The sequence below is a fragment of the Octopus bimaculoides genome, chromosome 27 (assembly GCF_046866305.1).
Source record: "Octopus bimaculoides isolate indiv1 chromosome 27, ASM4686630v1, whole genome shotgun sequence".
In the NCBI taxonomy this organism is placed as follows: domain Eukaryota; kingdom Metazoa; phylum Mollusca; class Cephalopoda; order Octopoda; family Octopodidae; genus Octopus; species Octopus bimaculoides.
The window spans coordinates 1367051-1394301 of record NC_142954.1 but is presented as its reverse complement, the minus strand read 5'-3'; the positions used below and the strand labels follow the sequence as shown (position 1 = coordinate 1394301).

Here is a 27251-nt window from a genome sequence, read left to right as displayed (position 1 = left end):
AGTATATTGCAGTGTTCCCGGATTTCTGAAAAGCCTGGATTAGAGGTCCGTTACTGTATTGTGTTCACTCATTCACTTATCGTCGTCGTTTAACGTCCGCTTTCCATGCAGGCATGGGTTGGACGGTTTGACTGAGGGGTGGCGAGCCAGAAAGCTACACCAGGTTTCAATCTGATCTGGCAGAGTTTCTACAGCTGGGTGCCTTTCCTAACACTCACTCGTGTTTGTGTGGTCCCTCCGCCATTGCTTGATAACTGGTGGTGGTTTGTTTCCATACCTTTGACTTAGCAGTTTAGCAAAAGTCTACAGCTCCATGCCCTTCCTAATACCAACCACTCTATACAGTGTATTGGGTGCTTTTCATGTGACACCAGCACCAGAGTTTTTTAATTAGCACCTGCACTTTTTATATGGTACTGATAACATAATTGGTTAAATGAGCAACGAATTGACTTATTATTATAAGTGAAACAGAACCAGTGTGTGTTTTTATTATTGTTGGCATAATGCCCCTCCCAAAATACAGCATTATATTTTTCAACACGAGTCCATATCAAGAATCTTACAAACCAAAAGCAAATACTTGATTAATTTTTATGAACTTGTAAGGAAATAGCTGAGTAATGCAATGGTCAACTAGTTGACTAATAAGAAACTAAGTGAAACAGGGCCAGTATTAGCCATTATTGGCATTATGACCCTCCCAAAATACAACAAAATCTCTTTCAACACAAGATTCACATCAAGAATCTTGGAAATCGAATACAAAAGACGAAATTTTAAATAAAAGAACAGATCGGTTTTTTTTCATAAGAAAAATGTTTTTATTTGCTTTTAAATATAAAATACTTTATTTGTGAAAATATTTTTAAAACATTAACATGAACATTAAACAAACTCAAACAGTTCTTTTTGTGTACATATACATGTAGTGTGTGTGTATATGTAAGCTATACCTCTATATGCTGTTTGTAGTGTGTGCGCATATATGAATGTGTTTTCTGCCATTTGTGTGTTTGCATGTGTGTATGATGAGGTAGTTGTATCTGTGTATGTGTGAAGTGAGGGTCAGACCCATGCATGCAAGGGCAGGTGGACATTAATATGCTGATGCTATGTGTCTAGGGCAAAGGTAAGGAAACCCCCCTTGCAGTCATGAATGACCATAGGAAGTTACCCTCAGAGGCACAAATCCAGGAAAGGTTGTCTCATGGAAGGCCAGCAATCGCCCACCAGCCTTCCCTCTCCCCGCCACTGATGTTATCCAAGGGAAAGGTAAAGGGGCCGATACAGCTTGGCACCAGTGATGTTGCAACTCATTTCTATAGATGAGTGAACTGGTCCAAAGTGAAATAAAATGTCTTGCTCAAGAACACAACACACAGCCTGGTCCAGGAATCGAACTCGTTACCTCATGATTGTGAGCCCAATGCTCTAACTACTGAACCACACACGTGGAAGGTGTTTATAAGCCATTTAAGAAACACAAAAACTGACAGCACAGACTTTGGTCAGTGAACAGGTCACAGCCTCAAAGTGACGAAAATATTTTGACACAAATTAAATTTAAATGTTGAAGTGAATCTAACAGTTTTTGTGTTTCTTAAATGGCTTATAACCACCGTCCACGCTGCAATTGTTTTCGTCCCAGCACACGATCTCAGATCAGGTTGCTTGCTATGCAAGTACACCTCTATATGACACACACAAAAGTTTATGGAGTGAAGTATCATTATGCACATACTGCGAGCGTGTTGTAACACACCATAACATAATGAATTAAATGGCTGGCTGCATTTTTATCTGTTTATACAATGTATGAGTGATGCAAAAGCACACACACCACATTCAGCATGAATTAAGGCTTTTTCTTCTTGCTCCTATTGGCAGGGTTCGACACCATCCAAAACGGTAGTTTTCTCTTAGAGGAATCACCAGTTCCACTACCTGATCCTCCAGCTTCTTGCTGTTTCGGTTTCGGTTCTTGTTGTTCTTCCTTTGCCTCTGCCTGCAAAATAAGGAGAATTTATGGTTGTTATTAGACTGCTACTACGACGATGCCATCGTCATCATTATTTTTTACGGTTATTAAACAAGGAGGCAAGTTGGCAGAACTGTTAGCACGCCAGGCAAAATGCTCAGAAGCCTTTCATCCATTTTTATATTCATCATCATCATTGAACGTCCTCCTATGCTAGCATGAGTTTGATAGGAGCCAGCCAGGCAGAAGACTATCTCAGGCTACTGTGTCAGTTTTGGCATGGTTTCATGGTTGGATGCCTTTCCTAACACCAACCACCCCACAGAGTGGACTCAGTGCTTTTTATGTGGCACCAGCACAGGCGGGGTCGGTTTGGCAGGGTTCTTACAGCTGGATGCCCTTCCAAGTTCAAATTCCACCAAAATCAACTTTGCTTTTCATCCTTTTGGGGTCGATAAAATAAGTACCAGTTGATCCCTGAGGTGGACTCATCCCCATCTTCCCCAAGCTGCCCTTGTGGCAAAAGTCTGACATAATAATTATTATTATTAGCACTTGGATCGATGTAATTGACTTAATCCCTTTGTCCTTGTTTGTCCCCTCTATGTTTAGCCCCTTGTGGGCAATAAAGAAATAAGAAACTGAAAGAAGCCCATTGGGTGTGTGTCTTTGTTGCCCCCCCCCTACCACTTGACAACCGATGTTGGTGTGTTTATGTCCCTGTAACTTAAGAGGTTTACCAAAAAGAGACCAATTAAATAAAGCACCAGGCTTAAAAAAAAAATAAGCTCTGGAAGCATGTGGTTGGGAGGGAGCAAGCTTCTTACCTCACAGCTACACCTGCATCTAATATAATCTTCCTTGAAAACTTACGCAGCCATTATGCTGATAATGTTTGAAGGATTTGGGAAAATATTACTTTGCTAGAAAACAGGAAGAGAATCAACCTGGAGAAAATCTGCCTCGGCAAATTTCGTCTGACCCCCTACAAACCTGGAAAAGTGGACACTAAAACGTCAATGATGATGACACATGTACCATAAGATTCTGAAATTATACACACTTACTTTTGGAGCCTGGACTGGAGAAGAACTTGATGCTGCTTCTTGTTTCAATAGAAAAGTTTCACCATTTCCAGTTGTCTTAAAACCCATCTTCTGTTTCAGCAATGAAATGGTGATTTTTATTTGGTTGAAATCCACAACACTAGGCAGCACATCTTTGATTTGTGTCATACGGCTGACATCTACAGAAGAAATTTAAGCTTTTAGCATTTTAACCAGCCAAATGCAGCTGACTTCCTCCAAATATTTTTTCTTGGAATTCAAAATCGAAATCTTTCCATATCAGTTTTACCCGTCAGCTATTCAAAATGATTTCATTATATAATTCATATTATGTAATACATTATAATCAAATAAATAGCCATGTTATGGAAATGTATGTAACATGATTTGAGCAAAAGCTACACTAATCATGTTCTATTGTATTTACACCACATTCAATATACAAACATCAGATTTATTGAGTTCTTAATATTTGTTTCTACTCTAGAGACCTTAATAATAATAATCCTTTTTACTATAGGCACAAGGCCTGAAGTTTGGCGGGAAAAGGATTAGTCAATTAAACTGACTCCAGTGTTTCACTGGTGCTTAATTTATCGACCTTGAAAGGATAAAAGGCAAAGTCAACCCTGGTGGAATTTGAACTCAGAACATTAAAGATGGGTGAAATGCCACTTTAGCATGTTTGCGTGGTGTGCTAACAACTCTGCCAGCTGACCAGCAAGACTAAATCCCTAATGATTCAGCCCCTCTCCCTATCCTTAGAAAACATCTATTAATTTAGGGACCAGGCCAACACTTTTAAAAGGAGAAATGCTAGTCAATACTATCAACCGCAGTGTATGACTGGTACTTTCTTGGTCTATCCTTCACCCTGTAGTTCTGTCAAAGAGACAAGCTGCACAAAGACATGCCTCACAAACGGAGCCCACACACATTCACCATCTAAAAATCATTGCAGGTGGCACAACCTGAGTGCGTGTCTGCACATCGAAAGCTACAGCATGCATAGGCTGCCAGGCAGAGGGAGCTAGCAGCAGACTGACTGCCTGGCTATTGGAACACATCCTTTCCACAAGAAAATAAATGAGACGCTCAAACTTGATCAAGCAGTAACTGGGGGGCAAGGCAGGACAGTCAGGCGATAAATGATGACAGGGGGGGGGAGGCATTTGCCACCTTTCAGGGACAGCTTCTTCTCTGCCTGTTTCTGGTTAACACTGGCCACCCTGTTCGTCATCTTGTCCCATTTCTTACCCACCTGGAGGTCAGGACCAAACTAAACCCCGAGCAGTTTAACTGGTCCATCAGTCCAGTGTCCAATAGCACCGACCTGCCTCTCCAGGTGCCCACTTGCAAGAGTCGTTGGCATTGATTTTGGCCCCTGTAACAAACTCATATTCCTTTTTAAGATGGAACCAATCATCTCCACTTCAGCTTTATTATTTGAATCAATGACATTTACAATTAAGGCAGCGAGCTGGCAGAATGGTTAGCACACCAGGCAAAATTCTTGGTAGTATTTTATCTGTCTTTACATTCTGAGTTCAAATCTCATTGAGGTGAACTTTGCCTTTCATCCTCTCAGGGTTGATAAAATAGGTATCAGTTGTGCACTGGGGTCAATTTAATCAACTTACTCCCTCCCCCAAAATAGCTGGCCTTATGCCAAAATTTAAAACCAATTATTTCTTCTGACTCTTTACATTCAGAGTTCAAATTCTGCTGTGGCCAATTTTGTCCTCCATCCTGCTGGGGTTGATAAAATAATTGTGCCTACTTAATCAAAATTGCAGACCATGCCTCTAAGAGTAGAAAGAAATATTTCAAGAGAAAATGAAAGAGAGAGAGAGAAAAGTCAAAACGGAAACATACTGCAAGAAATCCTCGGTCCGGTTATAGCATCTGTGATTTGTCTGTATGTAGAATGTGGTAGACCCAGCCGCTCTATACCAAAGTCTGCACCAGCTTCTATTGCTGCACACAGGTGGTTTATTAGAGTACTGGTTTTCAGATTCCTTGCACTGCTTATTTCATCCTGTCAAAACAACAGAAAAGGAAAGAAAAAAAACAGAACAAAAATTATTTACATTCGACGGATATTTGTCCTCATCTTGTTAACACAACGTTTCGGCTGATATAGCCTTCAGGTGTCTTGGGGAAATTTCCAACCTGGGTTCTCATTCCTAAGGTATTTTTCGATGTTATTATTATTATTATTATTATTCAGGTCACTGCCTGGAATCGAACTCAGAATCTTGGGGTTAGTAGATTGGCCTCCAAGAGTCCTGGGCTGGTGCCACATGAAAAGCACTTGTGCCAGTGGCACGTGGAAGTGCTTCTGCAGTGCCGCATAAAAAGCACCCAGCACATTCTTGTAAAGCGGCATAAGGAAGAGCAGCTCCCCAGTCTGCAAATCCTGGTCAAACCATCCAACCCATGCCAGCACAGGCCATGGATGTTAAATGATGATGGTGGTGGATTCATTAGGAAGGGTCTCCAGTCGTAGAAGCCATGCCAAATCAGACTGGAGTCTGGTGCAGCGCCCCAGTTTCTCAAACCGTCCAACCCATGCCAGCACAGACAACAGATGTTAAATGATGATGAGGGTGGGTTTGTTTGCCTAAAACCTTTACAAAGGCAATGCCCCAGCGTGGCCACAGCCCAGTGACTGAAACAAGTAAAAGGTAAAAACAAAATCCTACAAAATGACTTACCAAACTTTTATGGTCAGTGACAAACAAGTGGTATGTAATGAGTTGAGTCTCAGACAAACTGGATAGCTCAGGCGTTGGTAATGGTAAGGAATTCAAATCTTCAATGCTGGACTGATGGGGAAGAATAGGGAATTATTTCATTATTATTATTATTATTAGTTGAAAGTCAATGAATACAAAGTGAAAAAAAATAATAATTAGGAGGGGACACAGAGAAAGTGTGTGTGTGTGTGTGTGTATAAACGGCAAGTGTCTTCTAGTATAACACCTGACCAACCAATGCCTTGCGAGTAAATTTGGTACATGGGAACTGAGGAAAGCCCGTCGTATCTGTCAACCACCCTAACCAGGCATGTAAGGAAGACAGATATTAAGCGATAATAATCTAATGTTTATTCATTCACTTTGTTTGAAATGAATCATGTGTTATGTCGTAGCTTTGATGTTTCAATCCTGACATTGTAGGGCAAGTGCGAGAGACAGGATCAGGCTGGTTTGAGTATAAAAAGAAACAATAGCCGTCTTACCTCTTGAAATTCGATATGTGGGAAGTTGTCAAGCTGCAGATCATTGTCCTTGCAGAACGGCACCAGAATATCGAGGAATATATGACCGTATTTTTCAACTTTGGCTTGCGGGAATTCTTCAATCTTTAACATGGATTCTTTATCTTTTGGTCTGAGAAGTAAAAGAAAAAATAACAATGAGAGAGAGGAAAAAAAACTGTGGCCATGCTGGGGCACCTCTTTTAAAGCATGATACCAAGGTACAGGGACACAAACAGGCGTGGCTGTGTGGTAAGAAGCTTGCTTCCCAACCACATGGTTTCCGGTTCAGTCCCACTGCGTGGCACCTTGGGCAAATGTCTTCTACTATAGCCTCACATTGACCAAAGCCTTATGAGTGAATTTGGTGGACAGAAACTGAAAGAAGCCCATCATATATATATATATATATATATATATATATATATATATATATCTTGTAAATTGTGGAATACAATTGTCACCACTACTACATGAACCTGAAGATTGCATGGTTTAATGCATGAATGTAGTAGGTTCAATCAGAATGGACATTTCATATTCTATCATTTCATTATACTATATTATCTTATAAGATTGTAAATAAAACGTGAAAATCAGACAAAGTTGGAATTTCTTTGAGTAATATATTCTTCTAGACAGAGCAAAATATTTTCTTGGAGAAATATAGTCAGAAAAAAAGATTAATAAAAAAAAAAAAAAAGTCTGGTTTTCATTGTTTCTCCTCCTCCTCCTCCATTTTCATCTGGTTTCTTACCTAATTCTGACAATGTCCAGAAGAATCTTATTACTGGCAATCGCATGAGGAAGCAGATCGTATTCCTGGGCAAATTCATTTCTAGCTTTAGAAATTTGTTGGTAGAGTTTGATCTGAAAATAGCAATGATTGGCTGTTTGTATTATGAGGAAGTCATGTGACAGGGATGGAGAAGATAGCTGGACAGAGCAAGACCTTTGGCATTATGTCATGCTTGAGAAGACCCATCAAGGTAAGTAAATATTGCAGTTGTGGCAGATACTGGTGTCATACAAATGGCACACATGCCGGTGGAATGTAAAAGTACCCATTACACTCCCAGAGTGGTTGGCTTTAAGAAGAGCATCCAGCCATAGAAAACCATGCCGAATCAGACTGGAGCCTGGTGCAGCCTTTCAGCTTACCAGCCCTGGTCAAACTGTCCAACCCACGCCAGCATGGACAACAGGGATCTTTACCCTTTTTGTAAAAGCGCACGATCAACCAGACTGTCAGATGTTGTTATACATCACTTGTCACAATGTGCTTAGCATCGTTTTAGCTTTCAAACGATGCCACCCTGCTGGCTAGGTGAGCAGGCCAATAAACATGAAATACGAATATAAATTGCAGGTAAATGAAGACAGAAAAAACAAAACAAAACAAAAGGAGATGCAAGTATATGAAAATTTATAAAGTTACCTGTAAAGCTTCAACGCGTTCATCAACTGCAGGTACACTCGGCCACACTGTAACAATGGGCGCAGCAGCGGCAGTGGAAGGTTGGTTAGGGAGAACTGATGGTTTTGCATGAGAATATTTATCAAAATCAAATGAGGAACTGGAGCTGGGGGTTGGGGTGGAGCTGAAAATGGTAAGACAGGTGTGAGAGATATATAAGACAATCCAAGAATGCATACTGTAGGAAGATAAGGTTATGAAATCAACATAGAAAGTTGTTTAGCCCCAGGGTAAAAAAAAAAAGGGGGGGGTAACGGATGTTGGTATGATTTGGAGGTGATTTGGCTGCTACTTCTAGCAGACCAAGCAACTGCCCAGAGGCTTTCCTGTCAGCTTGGTGTAATCAGTGTTCTGCAGATGTGCAATTAGCTTAGTGTGACGCACACTCACATAGACACAAACACACACACACAATGCTGTCTTGTGGCATGGGCACACTAGGAGTCTTAGAAGTCTAGGGGCCCAGTTCTCATTTATGTATACTGGTTTGCTGCCAATAAATACTTTGGGGCCCAATGCAATGATTTGCCCAGGGGCCTCACGAATCTAGCAGCCTAATTCTGATCTATGTATGTTGTGGCTTGCTAGCAATAAATAGTATAGGCTCCAGCACATTGATTTGCCAAGGGGCCTGATTGCGATCTATGTATGCTGTAGCTCGCTGCCCAGCACACTGATTTTCCCAGGAGCCTCAGAAGTCTAGGGAGGGCCCAATTCCAATTTATGTATGTTGTGATTTGCTGTCAATGAATAAATATTTTAGGATCCAGTGAAAGAGATTTTCCCAGGGGCTTCAGAGGGACACGGGTCCAATTCCAATCTCTGTATGCTGTGATTTGCTGTCAATAAATAAATATTTTAGGGCCTAGTGCAATGATCTGCCTAGGGGCCCGAGTCCGATCTATGTATGCTGCGATTTGCTGTCAGTAAATAAATACCAGTGCAATAATTTGCTGGGGGGGGGGGGGCTAAAATGCTGTTAAAACACCCCCATGTATAGATGTGTATTCTTGCAATTTGACTAAACTGCCACAGACGTCTGTCTGTATGTCAACTCACCAAGAAACAGGTTTCCGGATGTAAACCTTCTCTTCTGCTATCATAGCCTCAGTTGGCATCAGTTCTAGTTTGTACTCTTTGTCTTTCTTGGCTTGTTTCAACCAACTTTTGCCCTTCTGTGAGATGCTGATGGTAATCCAGAAGTTGTTCTTGCCAGAAACCTCCTCCATGTAACCCTCGCACACCAGAGCTCGACCTGAGAGAGAGCAAGATATATAGTAAAGATAGTGGTGGTGATGGTGATAGGGTTTCAAATGAGGAGAAGAAAGGAAGAAAAGATTTAGATGTCATAGAAATAGGAGGAAAGGTTTAGGTCAGAGGTCAGCGAACCAGGGTAAATTAACCCCAAGTGGGGGTAATAATGAAATTCTTGGGAGTAATGAGGGCTCATTAGACATAAGTAAAATCATGAGGGCCATTCGCGTGGCACTGGCATCAACCACACGCAAACGGTGCTTTTTATGTGCCACCAGCATGGACGCCAGTCAGGTGGTATTGGCAACGGCCACACACACACACACATATAACAGGCTTCTTTCAGTTTCCATCTACCAAATCCACTCACAAGGCTTTGGTCAGCCCGAGGCTATAATAGAAGACACTTGCCTAAGGTGCCGTGCAGTGGGACTGAACCGAAGACCACATGGTTGGGAAGCAAGCTTCTCAACCTCACAGCTACAGCTGTAGTCATACACAGCCACATTTGCCCCCCCATCAACACCCTATAAACCCAAATTGCCATGAAGAAAAAAAAAACCCCAGGAAACTTACCAAATGCCGCCCAGAATTTTTTGGTCTTGTATCTGCAAAAGAAAGAAAAATAGAGGAAAGAGAGTTGTCTGGTACCGGATTGATCCCAAAATCTAATCAGTTCATGTCAGCCACAAGGCCAAACATCCCTGAAAGTTTCCTCCGAATCCATCCAGCGGTTCTTGAGATATCTTGTCCACGGACAAACAAACAAATGCAACTGAAAACAATACCTTCGCCTTCACTAAGGTGGAGGTAATAAATATTAGAGGAGGGGGAAATAAAAACAGATGAGACTTACTTTCCGATGCCGTAGTTTGGGTCTGAAGAGTAACGTTGGACCTTCTTGTCTGCTGACGCCATCAGGAACAGGGCAATGGTCATGATGCCACAGTAGCCATGCATCATCTGTAATTGGAGGAGTGGGTGGAGGAAAGAGAGTTAAGAGAGTGAAGCATTTTGTGTGTGAAACTGAGAAAGACGATGACAAAAGCAATGACGCTTGAAGACCATAATAAGGTCTAATATACACCTTTGTTAGTAACTAGGGGCCTCTCCCTCGGAGTGAGAGGCAGATTGTGTGATGCCTATGTACGTGTTGTTGTTGGCACTCCGTTGCTTACGACGTCCAGGGTTCCAGTTGATCCGATCAACGGAACAGCCTGCTCGTGAAATTAACGTGCAAGTGGCTGAGCACTCCACAGACACGTGTACCCTTAACGTAGTTCTCGGGGATATTCAGCATGACACAGTGTGACAAAGCTGACCCTTTGAATTACAGGTACAACAGAAACAGGAAGTAAGAGTGAGAGAAGGTTGTGGTGAAAGAGTACAGCAGGGTTCGCCACCATCCCCTGCCGGAGCCTCGTGGAGCTTTAGGTGTTTTCGCTCAATAAACACTCACAACGCCCAGTCTGGGAATCGAAACCGCGATCCTATGACCTATGACGATATAGGTACAATACAGAACCAAAAATATGAAGAGAGGACAGTTCATCATGACCATCACCATCGGCGCTATCAATATCATCATCAGCACCATCACCACCACAATCATCCCTTTTGTATGCTTCAGATTTTTTTCTACAAGCACATAGACCCTCTATTGCAACTATTTCAGTGGATTCATTGGCATTCCGTTTGTGACCATCCCATCTGCTTCTATAATCAGAGACTATGTTTAGCTCCTGGTCATCTCTCAACAAGCAAACTTAATGACCAAAAGCATTTCAGCCATGACCATCCTGTCTGTTCGTATATCAGAGACTACACTGTTCAATGCGTCCTTTTTTACAGAGACTGATGCAGTTTGATCTGGGAGAGCTTTGACTGCTGTTTCTAGCAGAATGAACACCCCCTAGAGAGATCTCTCTTTCACTTAGCTAATGCATGGAGGGAGGGTCTATGCTGCAGGGATGGAAGAAGATCTTACCTCAACTGCTTCCATGAAATAAAAAGCTTCCTGACCATAATCGCGGGGTTTGCTGAAATCTGGAATTTTCAATGTATGGAGTTGGTTACTTGATTCCAGAAACTGGTGCCTGCGTTTGTTGTCCAGTCTGCAAAAGAAAAAACATAAACAACATATTAAGATTACTCAAGACATGTGGTGGATGGATGTACTGAAGAAGACCCGACCACCACAACAAATACCTTAAAACTACCTTAGTAATGTTTGTCTGTGAGGGGTTCTGCCCCATCAACCTTCTCGCATCTACATTTCATCCCCTAACAGCCAAAAAGCACAGGTGATCGGGGCCACATAAAAAGTATTGGTGATGGTGCCACGTAAAGAGTTGTGATGATGGTGCCACATAAAAGGCAGTGGTGATGGTGCCAATTAAAAAGCAGTGGCGTTGGGGGCGATACAAAAATTCCACAGTTCACTCTGTGAAATGGTTGGTGTTAGGAAGGGTAAGTAGTTGTAGCTCCTGTCAAATCTCAAAATGACAAGATAATGGATAACTAATTCAAAACAATGTGAGTAAATAAACAGAACATTCCACAGAGAAACCCGAATGCTAAAGGACTAATCTATTTTTATCAAAAGCTGGTCACAGAAACACACACTATTACCTTCTGTGGCAGTTGTCACAACAGTTTTCTCCTCCACCAATTGTCGAAGCATTTTTATCTTCAAAATGATCAAGAAGTATTCTGGAAAAAAAACAAAAAAACATAAAAGCACCCAGTACACTCTGTAAAGTGGTTGGCATTGATGCGAAAACAGATGATTGGGGGGGGGGGGGAATAATTCGCAAGTCTTGACTTTGTTTCCTCATATATTTTGATGTGGTGTGTGAATTACCCCCACCCCACCCCAAGACATATATACACACACACATATATGTATGTGTGCATGTGTCTTCTTGCCTTGAGACATTATGTGATAGTCGTAAACAACAATAACAATAAATATATCTTACTGTCGTCTGCAGGATGTAGTGTTTAAATAGCTTTCCATCTTTGACAGCATCTTCAGCTTGTGTGACTGGAATGCTTTATTGTTGATGTCTTTGACAAAAAACCTGGAAGAGAGAAAAAAATATAGATATATATGAAGGGGTAGGGCTGAAAAGTCCCTGGCTTTGAGTAAAAGAAAAAGAGAGAAGGATCAGTTAATTACGATTTTATTTAACATATTCCCCTCTCAGATTCACACTTATTACAGTGGTTCTTCAGTTTTTCTAAGCCTTGTAAAGCCGGGAACTTTTCAGCACCTCACCCACCCAACCCCGTATATACATACATATATATATCTTTTATCGTATACTTGTTTCAATCATTTGACTGCGGCCATGCTGGAGCATCGCCTTGAAGAATTTCTAGTCAAATGAATTGACTCCAGTACTTATTCTATCAGTCTCTTTTACTGAATTGCTAAGGAGCCACATGGTGAGATTGAACCTGCAACTAGGTGGTTGGGAAGCAAACTTCCTACTACACAGCCACACCAACGTCTACACATACATATATCTTATTTACACTGCTTATTTATATATTTTCTTCACTTATTCTTCTTCAGTGGTTTCCCTACCTTCCCTTTCATCTCCCCACACCTACTCACCATCCTTTCTACGACTTCACCAGCCTCCAATTTCTGGCCCCTTAATTCCCCTGACTTCACTCCCATGGATTACTATGTGAAAGTGAGAAAGACACCGACTGCTCTACCTACAACATCAAGGCCGAGCTGGTGGCCAAAATTAAAGAGATGTTCAAAGTTCAATATACATATTGAGACGTCCGTCGGTCATGAATGACCATGGGTGCACCTAAAAGGTTCCCCTCATCAGCAAATGCACAACCTAGGGTTGTTTTTATGAAAGACCAGCAGTCATCCATGCATACCAACCTCCCTTCTCCCCAAGCCACTGATGTTATCCAAGAGAAAGACAAAGGAGCTGATACAGCTTGGCACCAGTGACAGTGCAAATCATTTCTACAGCTGAGTGAACTGAAGCAAGGTGAAATAAAGTGTCTTGCTCAAGAACACAACACGCAGCCCGGTCCGGGAATTGAACTCACAACCTCATGATCGTAAGCTCAACACTCTAACCACTGAACCATGCACCTTCACTTATATATACATATATGTGTGTGTGTGTGTGCTTACCGATGAATGTTGAAGTCTGCTGGAGTATGAAAGGCCTTACAGAGACTGGGTAAGCCATCTCTGCCTGCTCGACCAATTTCCTGGTAATACGATTCAATGTCTCTTGGAGCTGCAAAATACATGAAGATGACCGAGTGAAAGAACTGAGTCTGAACTGGTAAAAAAAATTATCAGAATGTCAAACACAATGTCTGCAGTATTTAGTTATGGACCTATATGATCTGAGTTCAAAACCTGCTTAGGTCAACTTAGACTTTCATCGTTAATCCTAGATGTCAATAAAATAAAGTACCAGTCATGTATTGGGTAGGTTTAATGGGGCTGTGTGATGAAGAAGTTCACTTCATAACCACATGGTTTCAGGTTCAGCCCTACCGTGTGGCACCTTGGGACAAGTGCTGTTGGGCTGACCAGTGCCTTGTGATTGAATTTAGTAGAGAGAAACTGTATGGAAGCCCAGGAATAGTGGCCTATATGAGGATGAATCCCTTTAGCATTCAGACTTCTTGGTCAAATGTTCTGCTTATTAATTGCCATTGTTTTAAATTAATCACTCATTATCTTGTAGGTTCGAGATTTCAATGGTGGGTTTGTATATTTTTAGAATGACATTGTAGGGTAGGTGTGAAAGGTTAGATCTAGTCAATTTTAACATAACACATGTAGAATATTTAGGCTGGATGTAGCCAAATTAAATGTTAAAGGTTTAAACTAGGAAACTGCCATAAGTGTGGTGGTGATGAGCCAGCTACGTGCTTCATCATGTGACTTACGTTGTCCAATGATATTGCAGGAACGAGTAAGTTACTTACCACCATAGTGAATCACAGTTCTGATGTCTGGTTTGTCAATGCCCATACCAAATGCTATTGTAGCCACCACCACCTGTAATAGAACAATGAGAGAAGAGGGTGAAGGGGCAAGATGAATGTGGGTAGGGTGGAGCAGTGATAGGGTTAGGTGGACTAACAGGAAAGAAGGGGTTGTGACACGGGTCAGAGGGAGAAGATGTAAGTTGAACAGAGGAACAATGAGAGAGAGAAACAGACAGACACAATTAGTGAAGGGGCAAGAGAGAGAGAGAGAGAGAGAAATAGACAGACCTACACAATTAGTGAAGTAGAGAGAAACATAAGAATTAGTGGAATAGAGAAAGAGGGAAAAACAGACATAACAGTTAGTAGAGAGAGAAAGAGAGATAGACAGAGAACTAGAAGGGAAAACAGACAGACATTGAAAGAAAGCTGGATGCCCTTCCAAATGCCAACCACTTCACAGTGTGGACTGGATGCTTTTTAAGTAGCACCTTCACTGACAAAGTCAGAAATAAAAAATTTTAAAATACCAGCGATGCTTTGAGGGTAAAAACAAAATAAGTGTATTGTAGAAGAGAGAGAGATAAGCTAAGACGAAGGCAAGGAGGATATGGGAATCCTACCTGGATTTCATTATTGATAAATTTTTTATGAGATTCTTTCCTGGCTTTGTCTGACATTCCAGCATGGTAGGTCCGGCAGGAAATACCAAAACCTGCAAGCAACAGAGCGAGAAACCATTAAACATGTTTCAAAAAAGAGAAAAGAAAAAAAAATAGAAAAAAAAGGAGAAAAGAATGAAAAAGGGAAAAGAAAAAAATACTATCTTTTATTGTTTATTTGATCAAGTCATTAAACTGTGGCCATGCTGGGGCAGCACCTTGAAAGATTTCAGTCGAACAAACTGACCACAGTATTAATGTTTTTAAGCATGGTACCTATTCTGCTGGTCCCTTTTGCTGTGTAGTGGGTGCTTTTTATGTGCTGCCAGCATGGGAGCCAGTCAGGTGGCCCTGGCATCAATCACGTTCAAATGGTGCTTTTTACATGCCACCAGCATGGAAGCTAGTCAGGGGACACTGGTTATACCGATATAATGTAGGATGAATATAAAAATAACAATAATTCTAGGATGAAATTTATAAATTATTTATAAATTATAAAATATATTTATAAATTCTATCCTTGAATTATTATTATTATTATTAAGGTGGTGAGCTGGCAGAATCATTAGCATGCTGGATGAAAGGCTTAGCGGTATTTCGCCCATTGCTACGTTCTGAGTTCAAATTCCTCCGAGGTTGACTTTGCCTTTCATCCTTTCGGGTTCAATAAAATAAGTACCAGTTGAAAACTGGGGTTGATGTAATCAACTCATCCCCACCTGCCCTTGTGGCAAAAAATTGAAATAATGATTGTGTGTGAAGAGAGAGAGAAAGTAGTAGTTAGTTTACCTTGGATGACAGAGCAAATCTCGTCAGTGGCTTTCTTGGTAGGGCAGTAAATGATGGTGGAGCTGTCAAAGTCGTAGCTATTGTTCTTGCGAACCATCAGTGACTCAAGGTCAGCACGAGGATTTCCAGACTTCCGACTGACCGACAGGAATAGGTTGGGTCTAGAAACGAAATATAAAAAGATGTGGGACTAAGTGGTGAGAAAGGATCTTCAGACACTGGGATTCAGAGGGGGTAACAGGGGACCCAGACCCCCAGCGGTTTGCTGTGCTTGAGAAGACAAGTTTAGTAAAAGTGTGGTTGCCCTTGCATACAGGCTCTAATACTAGAACCAACTTACCTGTTAAATCCAGTGCAGATGACAATTGGCTGCACCAGTTTGAGATTTTTGCATATGTCTTTCATCACATCAGGTGTAGCCGTTGCAGTCAGCGCAACAACTGGGATCTGCAAAATATGAAAGAAGTCAGAGCAAAGTCTACAATTGTTTATGCCAACCCTAGTGGTGGTGGTGGTGGGGAATGATCTGGTTCTATTGCCTTCCAGAGTCATGGGGGCCACCTGCAATGCATGATTAGATTACCGTAGTGTCCTCGTCAGAAGAGTTGCCTGAAGAGGTGAATGAGTATAAAGTTGTTGGTTCGAAACAAATACAGAAGTGATTGGAAAACTCCATCTGGAGATGAGCAACACACATTGGCCGAGTCTCACAACCACAGAGGTGAACCATTCCAGGTAAGTACTCGTTGTGAGGTGGATCTCCTGACACGACCACCACTTATGGAGGTGGCAGAAAGCCAACCACGCATGGTTGATCTGAACAGGGATCTTGTCCTTTCCCTTCAAAGGGAGATAACAGTGTTGGATACATTGTGACAATATCTATAAAGGGATGGTCATGGATAGACTATCTTTGATCTTAGGTCCACTAAAGGACAGTTGGGACAGGGCTACACACCACCACCACCTCCTCACTTTCTGACTCCACCAACCAGCTTTAATACTCACCTGTGGTAAGTTAAGACGTAGTTTACCCAACTTGCGATAAGCCTTTCTAAAGTCATGGCCCCACTGCGACACACAGTGGGCCTCATCAATGGCAATGACATCAATACCTGAAACAGAAGAAGACACAGAGATTGAGTGGACAGCGGAACAACAATGGTCAGTAGATCAAGTCTGTGGTCACTACAGCTGGTGTTTGTGGTCCGTCCAGTCATTTTAGTTACTAAGATCAGTACCTAATAGTTCCAGTGGTCAGACCTGATCATAAGAATCAGCTCTTGGGGTCACCATGTTTGGTATCTAGTCACTATATGGTTGAGGTCACCACAGTATAAGAAGCCATGGTAGCAAGGTTTAGTATTTAAGAAAACTATACAGCAAGAGGTTGTTGTAAAAAAAGCTGGCCCCTATAGTATGCATACATATATTATACATAATATATTCTTTTATATGTCTCAATCCAAACGTTGTGGTCATGCTGGAGCATTGATAATAGAAAATATGGAACACTTCACAAATTTGCATGCCATCCTTTCACAGGAACCACACCAATCTTCCTTGTACTGTTCCAATTTAAATAAATTTACTACCAAAACTATATATATATATATATATATATATATATATATATATATATATACATACACACAGCCTTTCCACATCCAGGTTGTTTGTTGTCCCATAGACCTGGGTACACTACAGGTATGGAAACAAGTGAGGGTTGGTAACAGGAAGAGCATCCAGCCACAGAAAATTCCATGTATTCCCCTCTGCCCCATGCAAGCATGAAGTGGATCTTAAAATGATGTTGATATAAGGAAAAAAAATTTTTAAATAAAAAAATAACCAGAATCATGCAAACTTTCCAACAGCAATAAAAGAGAACAAATGAACAAAAAAATACAAACCAATCTTCTCGTGTAGTCGTTCTATTAGCTGAGTATTGAGGGTGGCATACTCTGGGGTGATGTAGAGTAAACGGTATTCCCCACTGTAATAATGGATAAACACACACATGTAATTGTAATTAAATAACAGTGAAACAAAATGCTGAATTAGGGCTACTGAAAAGCCATTCAAAACCAGATTCTCACATCATATGAATACATTCAGACACTCAGAAAAATCCCTCACCCACCTCACTATACAAATATATTTGAAGTTTCACTCTTAGCATTCAGATTATTGTCAAATGTATTGCTTATTTGTTCACATTCTTTTGAATCAATTGTGCATTATCTCATAGCTTCAAGATTTCAATGATGTCATAATCTATTTTTAAAAAACAATATTATTGGGCAGGTGTAAGTGCATGTGTTTTACACATATGGTACTGAACGTATGAAAATACCACTTTCTTACAGGTGTTGTCATTCTCATAATCCCTTTTTCTATGGCCAGATATGTTTTCACAGATTGGAAATCACACTGTTTGTATAACAGTGACACTCATTTACAAGTACACACCAACCCCCTGCCATCCCTGTGTGTGTGTATCATCATCATCGTTTAACATCTGTTTTCCCTACTGGTAAGCCAAAGAGCTGCACCAGGCTCCAATTGTCAGCTTTGGCAGAGTTTCAACAGCTGGATGCGCTTCCTAACACTAACCACTTTACAGAGTGTACTGAGCGCTTTTTACTCGATTACCAGCACCAGTACTATTATGTGTCACCAACATGAAAGCTTTTTATGTGGCATATATATATATATATGAATTGGAGCCTGGTGTTGCCATCCGGTTTCACCAGTCCTCAGTCAAGTCGTCCAACCCATGCTAGCATGGAAAGCGGACGTTAAACGATGATGATGATGATGATGATACAATGGGCTTCTTTCAGTTTCTAACTACCAAATCCATACAGAAAACCCTGATCATCCTGGGGCTATATAGTAGAAGACACGTCCCAAGGTGCCACACAGTGGGACTGAACCCAGAACCATGTGGTTGGTAAGTTGGACTGGACCCAAGATCGTGTAGTAGGGAAATAACATTCTTATCACGCAGTCATGCTTGCACGTAACATAAAAAAAGGGGGGGGGTGTTATATTACCTGAAAAGTCGGTCGATTGTCAAACGAACATTTATCTGAGAAGAATCTATGCAACAGGCTGGGATGTTAGCCGTGCTGTGGTGGCCCAGGAGGAGATTCAAAAAGAGAGAAAAAAAAACAGTAATATTAATAATAATAGAAACAGTAGTAGACAGTTACACAGTATTGATTTCCTGTGAATATTATTAATAATTTTATTAATAATATAAAAACATATATATATGTTTTTACTCCAAGTTCAGTCAGTAAGGACAGAACATGAATGTAGGGAAAGAAGATGGAGATGTTCTCTGCCCACTCACTTTAAAGCTAACACTTGGTCTTGCATCAATGACAGCAACGGGGATATCACAATACTGGTTCTTCCGGTGAACACCGACGGGAACTGGTAACATAAACTTTTACCATGACCTGAAACAGAACACAGACGACTTTAACCCTTCAGCATTCAAACAAGTCCAAATATTCTACCAGCTCTGGTCAAACCGCCCAACCCATGCCAGCATGCAAGACAGACATTAAATGATAATGTTGCTGCTGCTGATGATGATAAAATACCCTCAGGGTACAGGAGAGAGACAGAAGGGAAAGTTTCATGAGAATGTGAGGAGAGATGGGTGGATGGGACAAAGGTGAGTGTCGTAGCTGAAGAACAATCTGAAGAAGCTGAACCTTTCAGGTGAGATGGCTGCACTCAAGACAACCTGAACCCTGCAGCAGAAGTGTTAAGATCGATCCTGCTGGTGGTGTGAAGTACGTACCCGTGGTGGTACCACGTAAAAGCACCAGTGTGGGGCCACATAAAAGTGCCTGTGCGGTGCCACGTAAAAGCACCCAGCATACTTTGTAAAGTGGTTGGCGTTTGGAAGAGCATCCTGCCGTAGAAACCATGCATTCTGGTGCAGCTGCCCAGCCCACGCCAACATGGACAACAGGCAATGAATGATGATGAGATACAGGAATGGCTCAGTGGGAGAGGTCATGTGAGGGCAACGGGAGTGATAGGGGATGAAGGAGATGTTAAAGATGGAGTAGAGCAGAGAGGAGTGAAAGAGCATGGGTGGCGGTCGATAACAAGAAACAAGTGTTTCTAGGGGAGGGGGGAGGAGGAAAAGTGGACATCAGAATGATGATGGTGATAAAGATGAAAAAAGGAATCAGCTCACCTGTTGGCATGACAACACAATTGTCCCTTTTTAAATTCAAGATTGCGTTGATGATTTTCCACTGCATGCTAGAGAAAGAGAGAACATAATAAGGGTTTTTCATTAGGGTACAAGGTCAATAATTTCGGTGGGGGGGAAGGGGGTTAGTTGAGTACCATTGACCTCAGTATTTGACTGGTACTCTGTTTTATCAACCCTGAAAGGATGAAAAACAAAGATGACCTCAGTGGGGTCTGAACTGAGAATGTGAAGAGACAAAACAAATTCTATCAAGTGACCAATAATAATAATAATAATCTTTCCTACTCTAGGCACAAGGCCTGAAATTTTGGGGGAGGGGGGTGGTGGCCAGTCGATTAGATTGACCTCAGCACGTAGCTGGTACTTAATTTATTGACCCCTGGTTTCCATGACATAACCAGGTGAAATCATAATCATGGCTAATGCCAGTGCCGCCTGACTGGCACCCATGCCGGTGGCACATAAAAAGCACCATTTGAACATGGGCGATGCTTGTGCCACCTGACTGGCTCCTGTGCTGGTGGCACATAAAAAGCACCCAGTACACTCTTGGAGTGTTTGGTGTTAGGAAGGGCATCCAGCTGTAAAAACCTTGCCAGATAAGACTGGAACCTGGTGCAGCCTTCTGGCTTGCCAGACCCCAGTTGAACTGTCTAACCCATGCCATCATGGAAAACGGACGTTAAACGATGATGATGATATATTCCCCACATGGATGGGATGCCAGTCCATCACAGGGTTACTCATTTCTGCCAGCTGAGTGGACTGGAACAACATGAAATGAAGTGTTTTGCTCAAGAACACAATGCGTCGTCCGGTCCAAAAATTGAAACCACAATCTTATGATCAGGAGTCCAACACTCTAACCACTAAGCCACGCACCTTCACAGTCGCATAAAAATCACCCAGCCTGAACACCACTCCAGCTGGTATGCTCCTGTCAGTATCCAACCCATGCCAGCATGGAAGACAAATGTATGTTTGATGTAAAAACATTTTCTAACTTACCTTCTAAACTTGGAATATCCAAAATATTTCTTCAATGTTTGGAGATATTTGTGGTCTAAAGGTTGTTCCGGATCTGGAATAAGAGGGATAAAAAAAGCAGAAAAACGTATAAACTGGTGATGGCAGTGGATGGTAGCTAGAGGAGAGGTAGGTGATGGTGAAGGCAATGGAAGATAGAGTAGAAGCGGTGGTGCTATGGACGCAATTGGTAGTGTGGATAAACTAGAGCTAAAGTGGAGAGAAGTGATGGTGAAGAAATGGTAGTTATACAAGAGCTAGGTCAAAATGGGATGAAAATGTGATGGTAAGGAAAATGTTATATTACTCAGAACATATGAAACAAGGGCCAACCATAAGTTTGAAGAGAAGAAGGGACACGTAGAACAAACTTATGAAAATGCTTTGGTCAGACAACGGTCAAACAAGAATTACCTTCTTCTACGCTCTGGTCATTCTCATTATTACTAAAGGTTTCTTCTGCTTCTGCAGCTTCTAATGCCTACAAGAGACAAAAGAGTTAAAAAAAGAAAAGAAAAAGAAAAGCCCATTAAGCATGAAGAACATCAAGGATGGAAGTATAAGGGTTCGAATCTCCCCTGAAACAATACAGGGATGCCCTGACATACCAGCATCATTGTTTTAATATCTACTCTTCCATACCATTGGTCACTCCGATTTTCTTTAGTGGACAAAGTTATCAATGTGACTCTCCACTCTTGTTGGCTCAGATAGAATTATTAGCAGCACTTTCTATTGGAAGCACAAGGCCTCGAATTTGGAGGGAAGGGGTTAAGTCGATTACATTGATCCCCAGTGCGTAACTGGTACTTATTTAATTGACCCTGAAAGGATGAAAGGCAAAGTCGACTGCAGTAGAATTTGAACTCAGAAAGTGAAGATGGATGAAATACCACAAATCATTTTGTCCGATTCTGCCAGCATGCCACCCTTGACAGCACTAATAATGGCAGGTAGAATCAACATACACATTCTTTTATTCTAGTCATGATTGTGGCCATGCTGGAGCACCACCTTAAAGGATTTTAGCCGAAGAAATTGACCCCAGGACTTCTTCTTTGTAAGCCTGGTATTTATTCTATCGGTCCCTTTTACTGAACCACTAAGTTAAGGGGACATAGACACACCAACACCGGTTGTCAGGTGATGGCTGGGAACAAACACACACACGATGGGCTTCTTTCAGTTTCCATCTAGCAAATCCACTCAGAAGGCTTCGGTTGGACCAAGGCTATAGCATAAGATACTTGCCCAACGTGCCACGCAGTGGGACTGAACCCGGAAAATGGTTGGAAAACAAGCTTCTTACCACACATCTACTCCTGCACCTATACATATAATTTAGAGAAAAAAACCCCTATTAATTAATTCAATAATGAAAAACGTTATTCACACCATATTGAAAAAAATATACTATAAAAACCTTATTCTAAAAATCAATAAAGTACATAAACAATAAATAGTAATTAAATAGACTACGCACGTTTTGTGGCTATATTTTCAATTTGAAAGTTTTATATTTATATTCCCTACTACTATTATATATATATAATTTTAGGATAAAAACATTATAAGAATTTATCAAGTAGTTAGCGTGAAAAAACCTCATAAGGAAGAAAAAAAACCATATATATATATATATACATATATATATATACAGGTAGAGTCTTCTACTCTTGTCCCATACCAAACAAAAAAGGGAGAAAAGAAGAGTCGAAGAAAACACTACAATGAGGACAAAAATCAAAACTTCATACCTTCAGAAGTATGTCATGGTTACCATCATCAAGATCATCAAATTCGTCATCAGAGTCACTGCTACCACAGATTTCAGTTGGTGGGCTCGTTTCTTGTGATTCAACAGGATTTTCAAGCTGAAATCGAAAATACATCCTTTAGCATCTTTGGGTTGCCAGATATTGGCTAAATATAACCACACATATCTGCCTTAGGGCCCCCCGCCCCACTGGGTTTTTATTAGCCTTATTTTTACAATGGCCCAGATGTTTAGGGCAGCGGACCTCGCGGTTTCGATTCCCAGACTGGGCGTTGTGAGTGTTTATTGAGCGAAAACACCTAAAGCTCCACGAGGCAGGGGATGGTGGCGAACCCTGCTGTACTCTTTCACCACAACCTTCTCTCACTCTTACTTCCTGTTTCTGTTGTGCTGAATATCCCCGAGAACTACGTTAAGGGTACACGTGTCTGTGGAGTGCTCAGCCACTTGCACGTTAATTTCACGAGCAGGCTGTTCTGTTGATCGGATCAACTGGAACCCTCGTCGTCGTAAGCGACAGAGTGCCAACAACAAATATTTTTACACCACAGAGAAGCAGGGGTTCATTAACCTCTTTAGCATTCAGATTACTCCATCAAATGTAACGCTGGTGCCAAGTTGTAAGCGGCCCCTTTGCCCTTACCCTTGGATAACACCGGTGGCGTGGAGAGTGGAAGGATGGTATGCATGGGTGACAGCCGGTCTTCCATAAACAACCTTGCCCAGACTTGTGCCTTGGAGGGACACTTTCTAGGTGCAATCACATGATCATTCATGACCAAAGGGGGTCCTTACCCTTTACCCTTTTTGTATCATGGAACCAGGGGTGGTTCAAGGATGAGAGGTGGAGAGGAAGAATGGAGAATTAAAAATTAAAAACACTGACCTCATTTTTCAGTTCTTCCTCAAGACCCAGTTCAAAACTGATATCACTGTCCTCAACTTGACTCTCTAACAGCGCTGATAGTGAAGCCGTGACTTGTTCCTGTTGGATGAGATCTGATAATACGTCGTTCATGTCGTTCACCTTCATGATCACCATGTCCAGCATCGATGACAAGACGCCGCCACTGCTGTAGTCGTTCCTGCAGTCTTCCTCCAGTTCATGTTCATTAAGTCTTTGGAGTTGACTTACAAACTTTCCCACCAGGTCTCGCAGATGGCACGATCTTTCATGGACCGAGCCTGAAAACATGGTTTGTTGTTGATCATCTGTGGACGTTATTGGGTAGGGATGAAGTCATGCCTAATATTAAAAGACAAAATAGGGTAATAAAAAAAAAAAGAAAAAAAAAAAGGAGTGGCTGTGTGGTAAGTAGCTTGCTTACCAACCACATGGTCCCGGGTTCAGTCCCACTGCGTGGCACCTTGGGCAAGTGTCTTCTACTATAGCCTCGGGCCGACCAGTGGATTTGGTAGACAGAAACTGAAAGAAGCCTGTTGTATATATGTATATATATATATATATATGTGTGTGTGTGTGTAAATGTTTGTATGTCTGTGTTTGTCCCCTCGAACATCGCTTGACAACCGATGCTGGTGTGTTTACGTCCCCGTAACTTAGCGGTTCGGCAAAAAGAGACCGATAGAATAAGTACTAGGCTTCCAAAGAATAAGTCCTGGGGTCGATTTTCTCGACTAAAGGCGGTGCTCCAGCATGGCCGCAGTCAAGATATGATTACTGGAAGTTAGAGATGAATTATTATTGATTCAAATTAATCTCAGGGTTAATAGATATATAACAAAACAAACACAACGCTTTCATTTCAACTAGATTTGTTTTGCCGACGCTATTCTGCACATGTGCCCATGTGATTGTCCACATTTCTTTTGCTGTCTTTTTTGTTTAGCCCCAGCTCAACCCGACAGTTGAAATTACGTATAAGCAATAATTACATTTATAGACCTTTGACAATATGTAACTTTATAACCAATAAATTATATTGATATATAAATATATATATATGGAGATGCACTTGCATAGCAAGTGACCTGATCTGAGATCGTGTGCTGGAACGAAAACAATTGCAGCATGGAAGGTGTTTATAAGCCATTGTTACGGGGTACTGCTGCGTTTCGTACAGACCTGACAGTCTAGAGCAGGGGTTTTCAAACTTTTTGACTTGCGGACCCCTTTATATTTCAGGCTTTACCTTAGGGACCCCTTATAAACGCTTATGAAATTTATACATAAATATTTGCTTAAAATAACATATATTTTTGCATTTATTTATTTAACAGTATTTAACAAATAGGTTTATTGTCAATTAAAAGATTTCGATTAAAAACCATATATAAAACCAAATTGCCCATAAAAAATATTTGCTGTCCACGGACCCCCTGTGGTCTGGGGACCACAGTTTGAAAACTCCTGGTCTAGAGTGCTTCAGCTTTGAACATCCAGCTTCATCTTCTGGCATACCTTCTTTTGCCATGTTGAGGCACAGCCTTGAATGGTTTTAGTCGAATAAATCGAACCCAATACTTATGTTTAAGCCTCGTACTTACTCTGTGTTTAAAAAGCCGAAAGCGCTATGTTACGAAGACATAAACAAATCAACAACGGATATCAAGCAGTTAAGGACAAATACACGTGTGTGGGATATCTAGATATCCCACACACGTTGGGCTTCTTTCAGTTCCCGTCAGTCGAATAGATTCCCAATGCATTCGTTGGCCCGAGTCTATAGAGGAAGACACCCGAAACCATGTGGTTGGGCAGCAAGCTACTTTATTTCATAAATATTTGCCATAAAGGCATTACAAAGAGGAGACAAACAAGGACAGACAAACATAAAAGGGGTGAAGAAGCTGTATCGATGAAATATTTACAATTTTAAATCTATATATACAAAAATGAGAATGTGTGTGTGTGTGTGTGTGTGAATCCCTAAAACTCGAGAACTACGCAACCAATTTCATTCAAATTTTACAGATGCCCTACTTAGGGTTCCAGTTGTGTTTTAGTAAAAAAAAATTTAACTTCTTGCAGAGTTCGAGCCCACGGCAACATAATATCTCCTCCACTATTTAAGTATTACGTGTCAAAAGTGAAACAAAAACACTCATGTCAAATACTTTCACTTTAAAAATGAAACTATTCTACTAACTGAAACAATCACATTTCGATATTGTAATGACAGATACTTTCAGAGAGAGAGAAAGAGAGATGTATATGTATACATATAGATGTATATGTACACGTATATGCATAGATATATATATATAGATAGATATAGATCTATATGCATACATGTATATGTATACACATGTGTAGATGTATATATATATATAGATGTACATGTAATATATATACATATATATACATGCATACAGATATCTATACATATATACACCCATCATACATAAACACACACATTAGTCATTTGTTTTCTTATCCAAAACTACGTCAAAAGTACTGAACGGATCTTTATGAAATTTGGAAATTATATTCTATGTATAACGGCCATAACTCCCATGCAAATTCATATATTTTTGATGTTGATGAAATTTTAACCCGAACATAACAGATGAGCATTATTTGTAATTCAACGGTACAACAGTGTAAGACTACCCTTTCAGATATACTTTCATTGTGATTTCTGCAATGTGGTGCATAAATTGTCAAGTAAATGAGACGCATCTTTGCCTCCACTGATTCACTTGCAAAGTGTTGAGTAAAATTATTTCGTTGCAGACCTCCTTTGGGTCTTTTTATTATCACTACGACACACATAGTCCCCAGTTGGTAACATTGATTTCAAGGCCCTCCTAGATGAGAGACTGGCATTCCACTTAATGTCTATGTTCCATGCTGGCATGGATTGGAGAGTTATTAATGTAGAAATATGGTATCGTAGCTACTAACAGTTAAGGGTTGCGTAGTCTAGACGGCGTTTTTAGATTTCATTATTCTCTTTAACCCGGGTATTTCTGCTAGTACACAATAAAAATTGGATTATACAGCAAGCTTCTTATCACACAGCCATGCTTGCCCCTGTATACTTTAGAACAACATTACAAATCCTGTCTTTCCTTTCAGATACCCGAGGGAGATTTCACTGCTATTTCTCTTATTTTGTAAGAGTTTCGTATCACTCTTCCGCCTCCCGTTTCCTCATAATTGTTTAAAATGCTTATTTTTAAATGACATTTAGCAGAAATACGTTTTCGAGAGTGTAGATTACGTAATGTTCATGTTGCGAACATTAAACCTTTGGTAAAAATATGAAAAATGCTGAAATTAGAAATGACGACATCAGTGAAAACGTTCCGAAAATACTGAAAAAAATGTTTTTCTATATAAAATTTATCGACATAATCATAATGTACACCCTTGATAATCGACCTCTGCTAGGATTTATTTTAAAATATGTAACTTTCAGGATGTTATGATGAAAAAGATCGATGGGGCACTCAACTGTAGTTATGCCTACAATTGTAGTAACTATGTCTGTTTACAAACATAACATGGTCAGTATAAAAAGGGCATTATAATAATGACTATCTCGACAGTAATAACGTTAACAATAAATGAATTAAAATATAAATTACGCGAAGATGAAGGAAATATGACAAAAATTGCAAAAAGACATACGCAAGAATTATAAGACAGGAATTGCGGGAGAGATCTGCAAAGGCAAAACTTCGCGCGGCCAATGACGTTGCTGTTAAAACCTGAATTTAACGAAACGCAACAGTACCTTGTGACAATTTATTAA

General features: G+C 40.8%; 1 protein-coding gene and 1 non-coding gene across 2 annotated transcripts; both read right to left on the bottom strand.

Annotated features, from left to right (window-relative positions):
- Positions 1-800: 800 nt before the first annotated feature.
- LOC106867795 (bifunctional 3'-5' exonuclease/ATP-dependent helicase WRN) lies at positions 801-27190 on the bottom strand. Its single transcript, XM_089343337.1, has 28 exons — positions 27128-27190; positions 23417-23776; positions 22511-22627; positions 21168-21234; positions 20736-20808; positions 19707-19774; positions 18843-18951; positions 18541-18615; positions 17395-17477; positions 16490-16596; positions 15822-15928; positions 15482-15642; positions 14651-14742; positions 14025-14097; positions 13213-13321; positions 12023-12124; positions 11673-11753; positions 11029-11155; positions 9898-10004; positions 9618-9649; positions 8847-9042; positions 7749-7911; positions 7068-7180; positions 6293-6443; positions 5766-5876; positions 4924-5086; positions 3049-3227; positions 801-2008 (listed from the first exon to the last, which is right to left on the bottom strand). Exons 2-28 carry the CDS (start codon positions 23723-23725, stop codon positions 1859-1861), a joined length of 3225 nt encoding a protein of 1074 aa, XP_089199463.1. The 5' UTR covers positions 23726-23776; positions 27128-27190; the 3' UTR covers positions 801-1858.
- Positions 16982-17085, bottom strand: LOC128251019 (U6 spliceosomal RNA). The gene has a single exon (XR_008266928.1). It is a non-coding gene; the product is annotated as a U6 spliceosomal RNA (small nuclear RNA).
- Positions 27191-27251: the final 61 nt, after the last annotated feature.

Excerpts from the sequence above, each read along its gene's own strand:
- LOC106867795 (XM_089343337.1), bottom strand. The coding sequence starts at position 23,725 with ATGTTTTCAGGCTCGGTCCATGAAAGATCGTGCCATCTGCGAGACCTG. Across the intron at positions 12,125-13,212 it reads GCAGACTTCAACATTCATCG|GTTTTTTGTCAAAGACATCA; the intron begins GTAAGCACACAC and ends TCTCTCTTCCAG. Across the intron at positions 9,650-9,897 it reads CCAAACTACGGCATCGGAAA|ATACAAGACCAAAAAATTCT; the intron begins GTAAGTCTCATC and ends TTTCTTTTGCAG.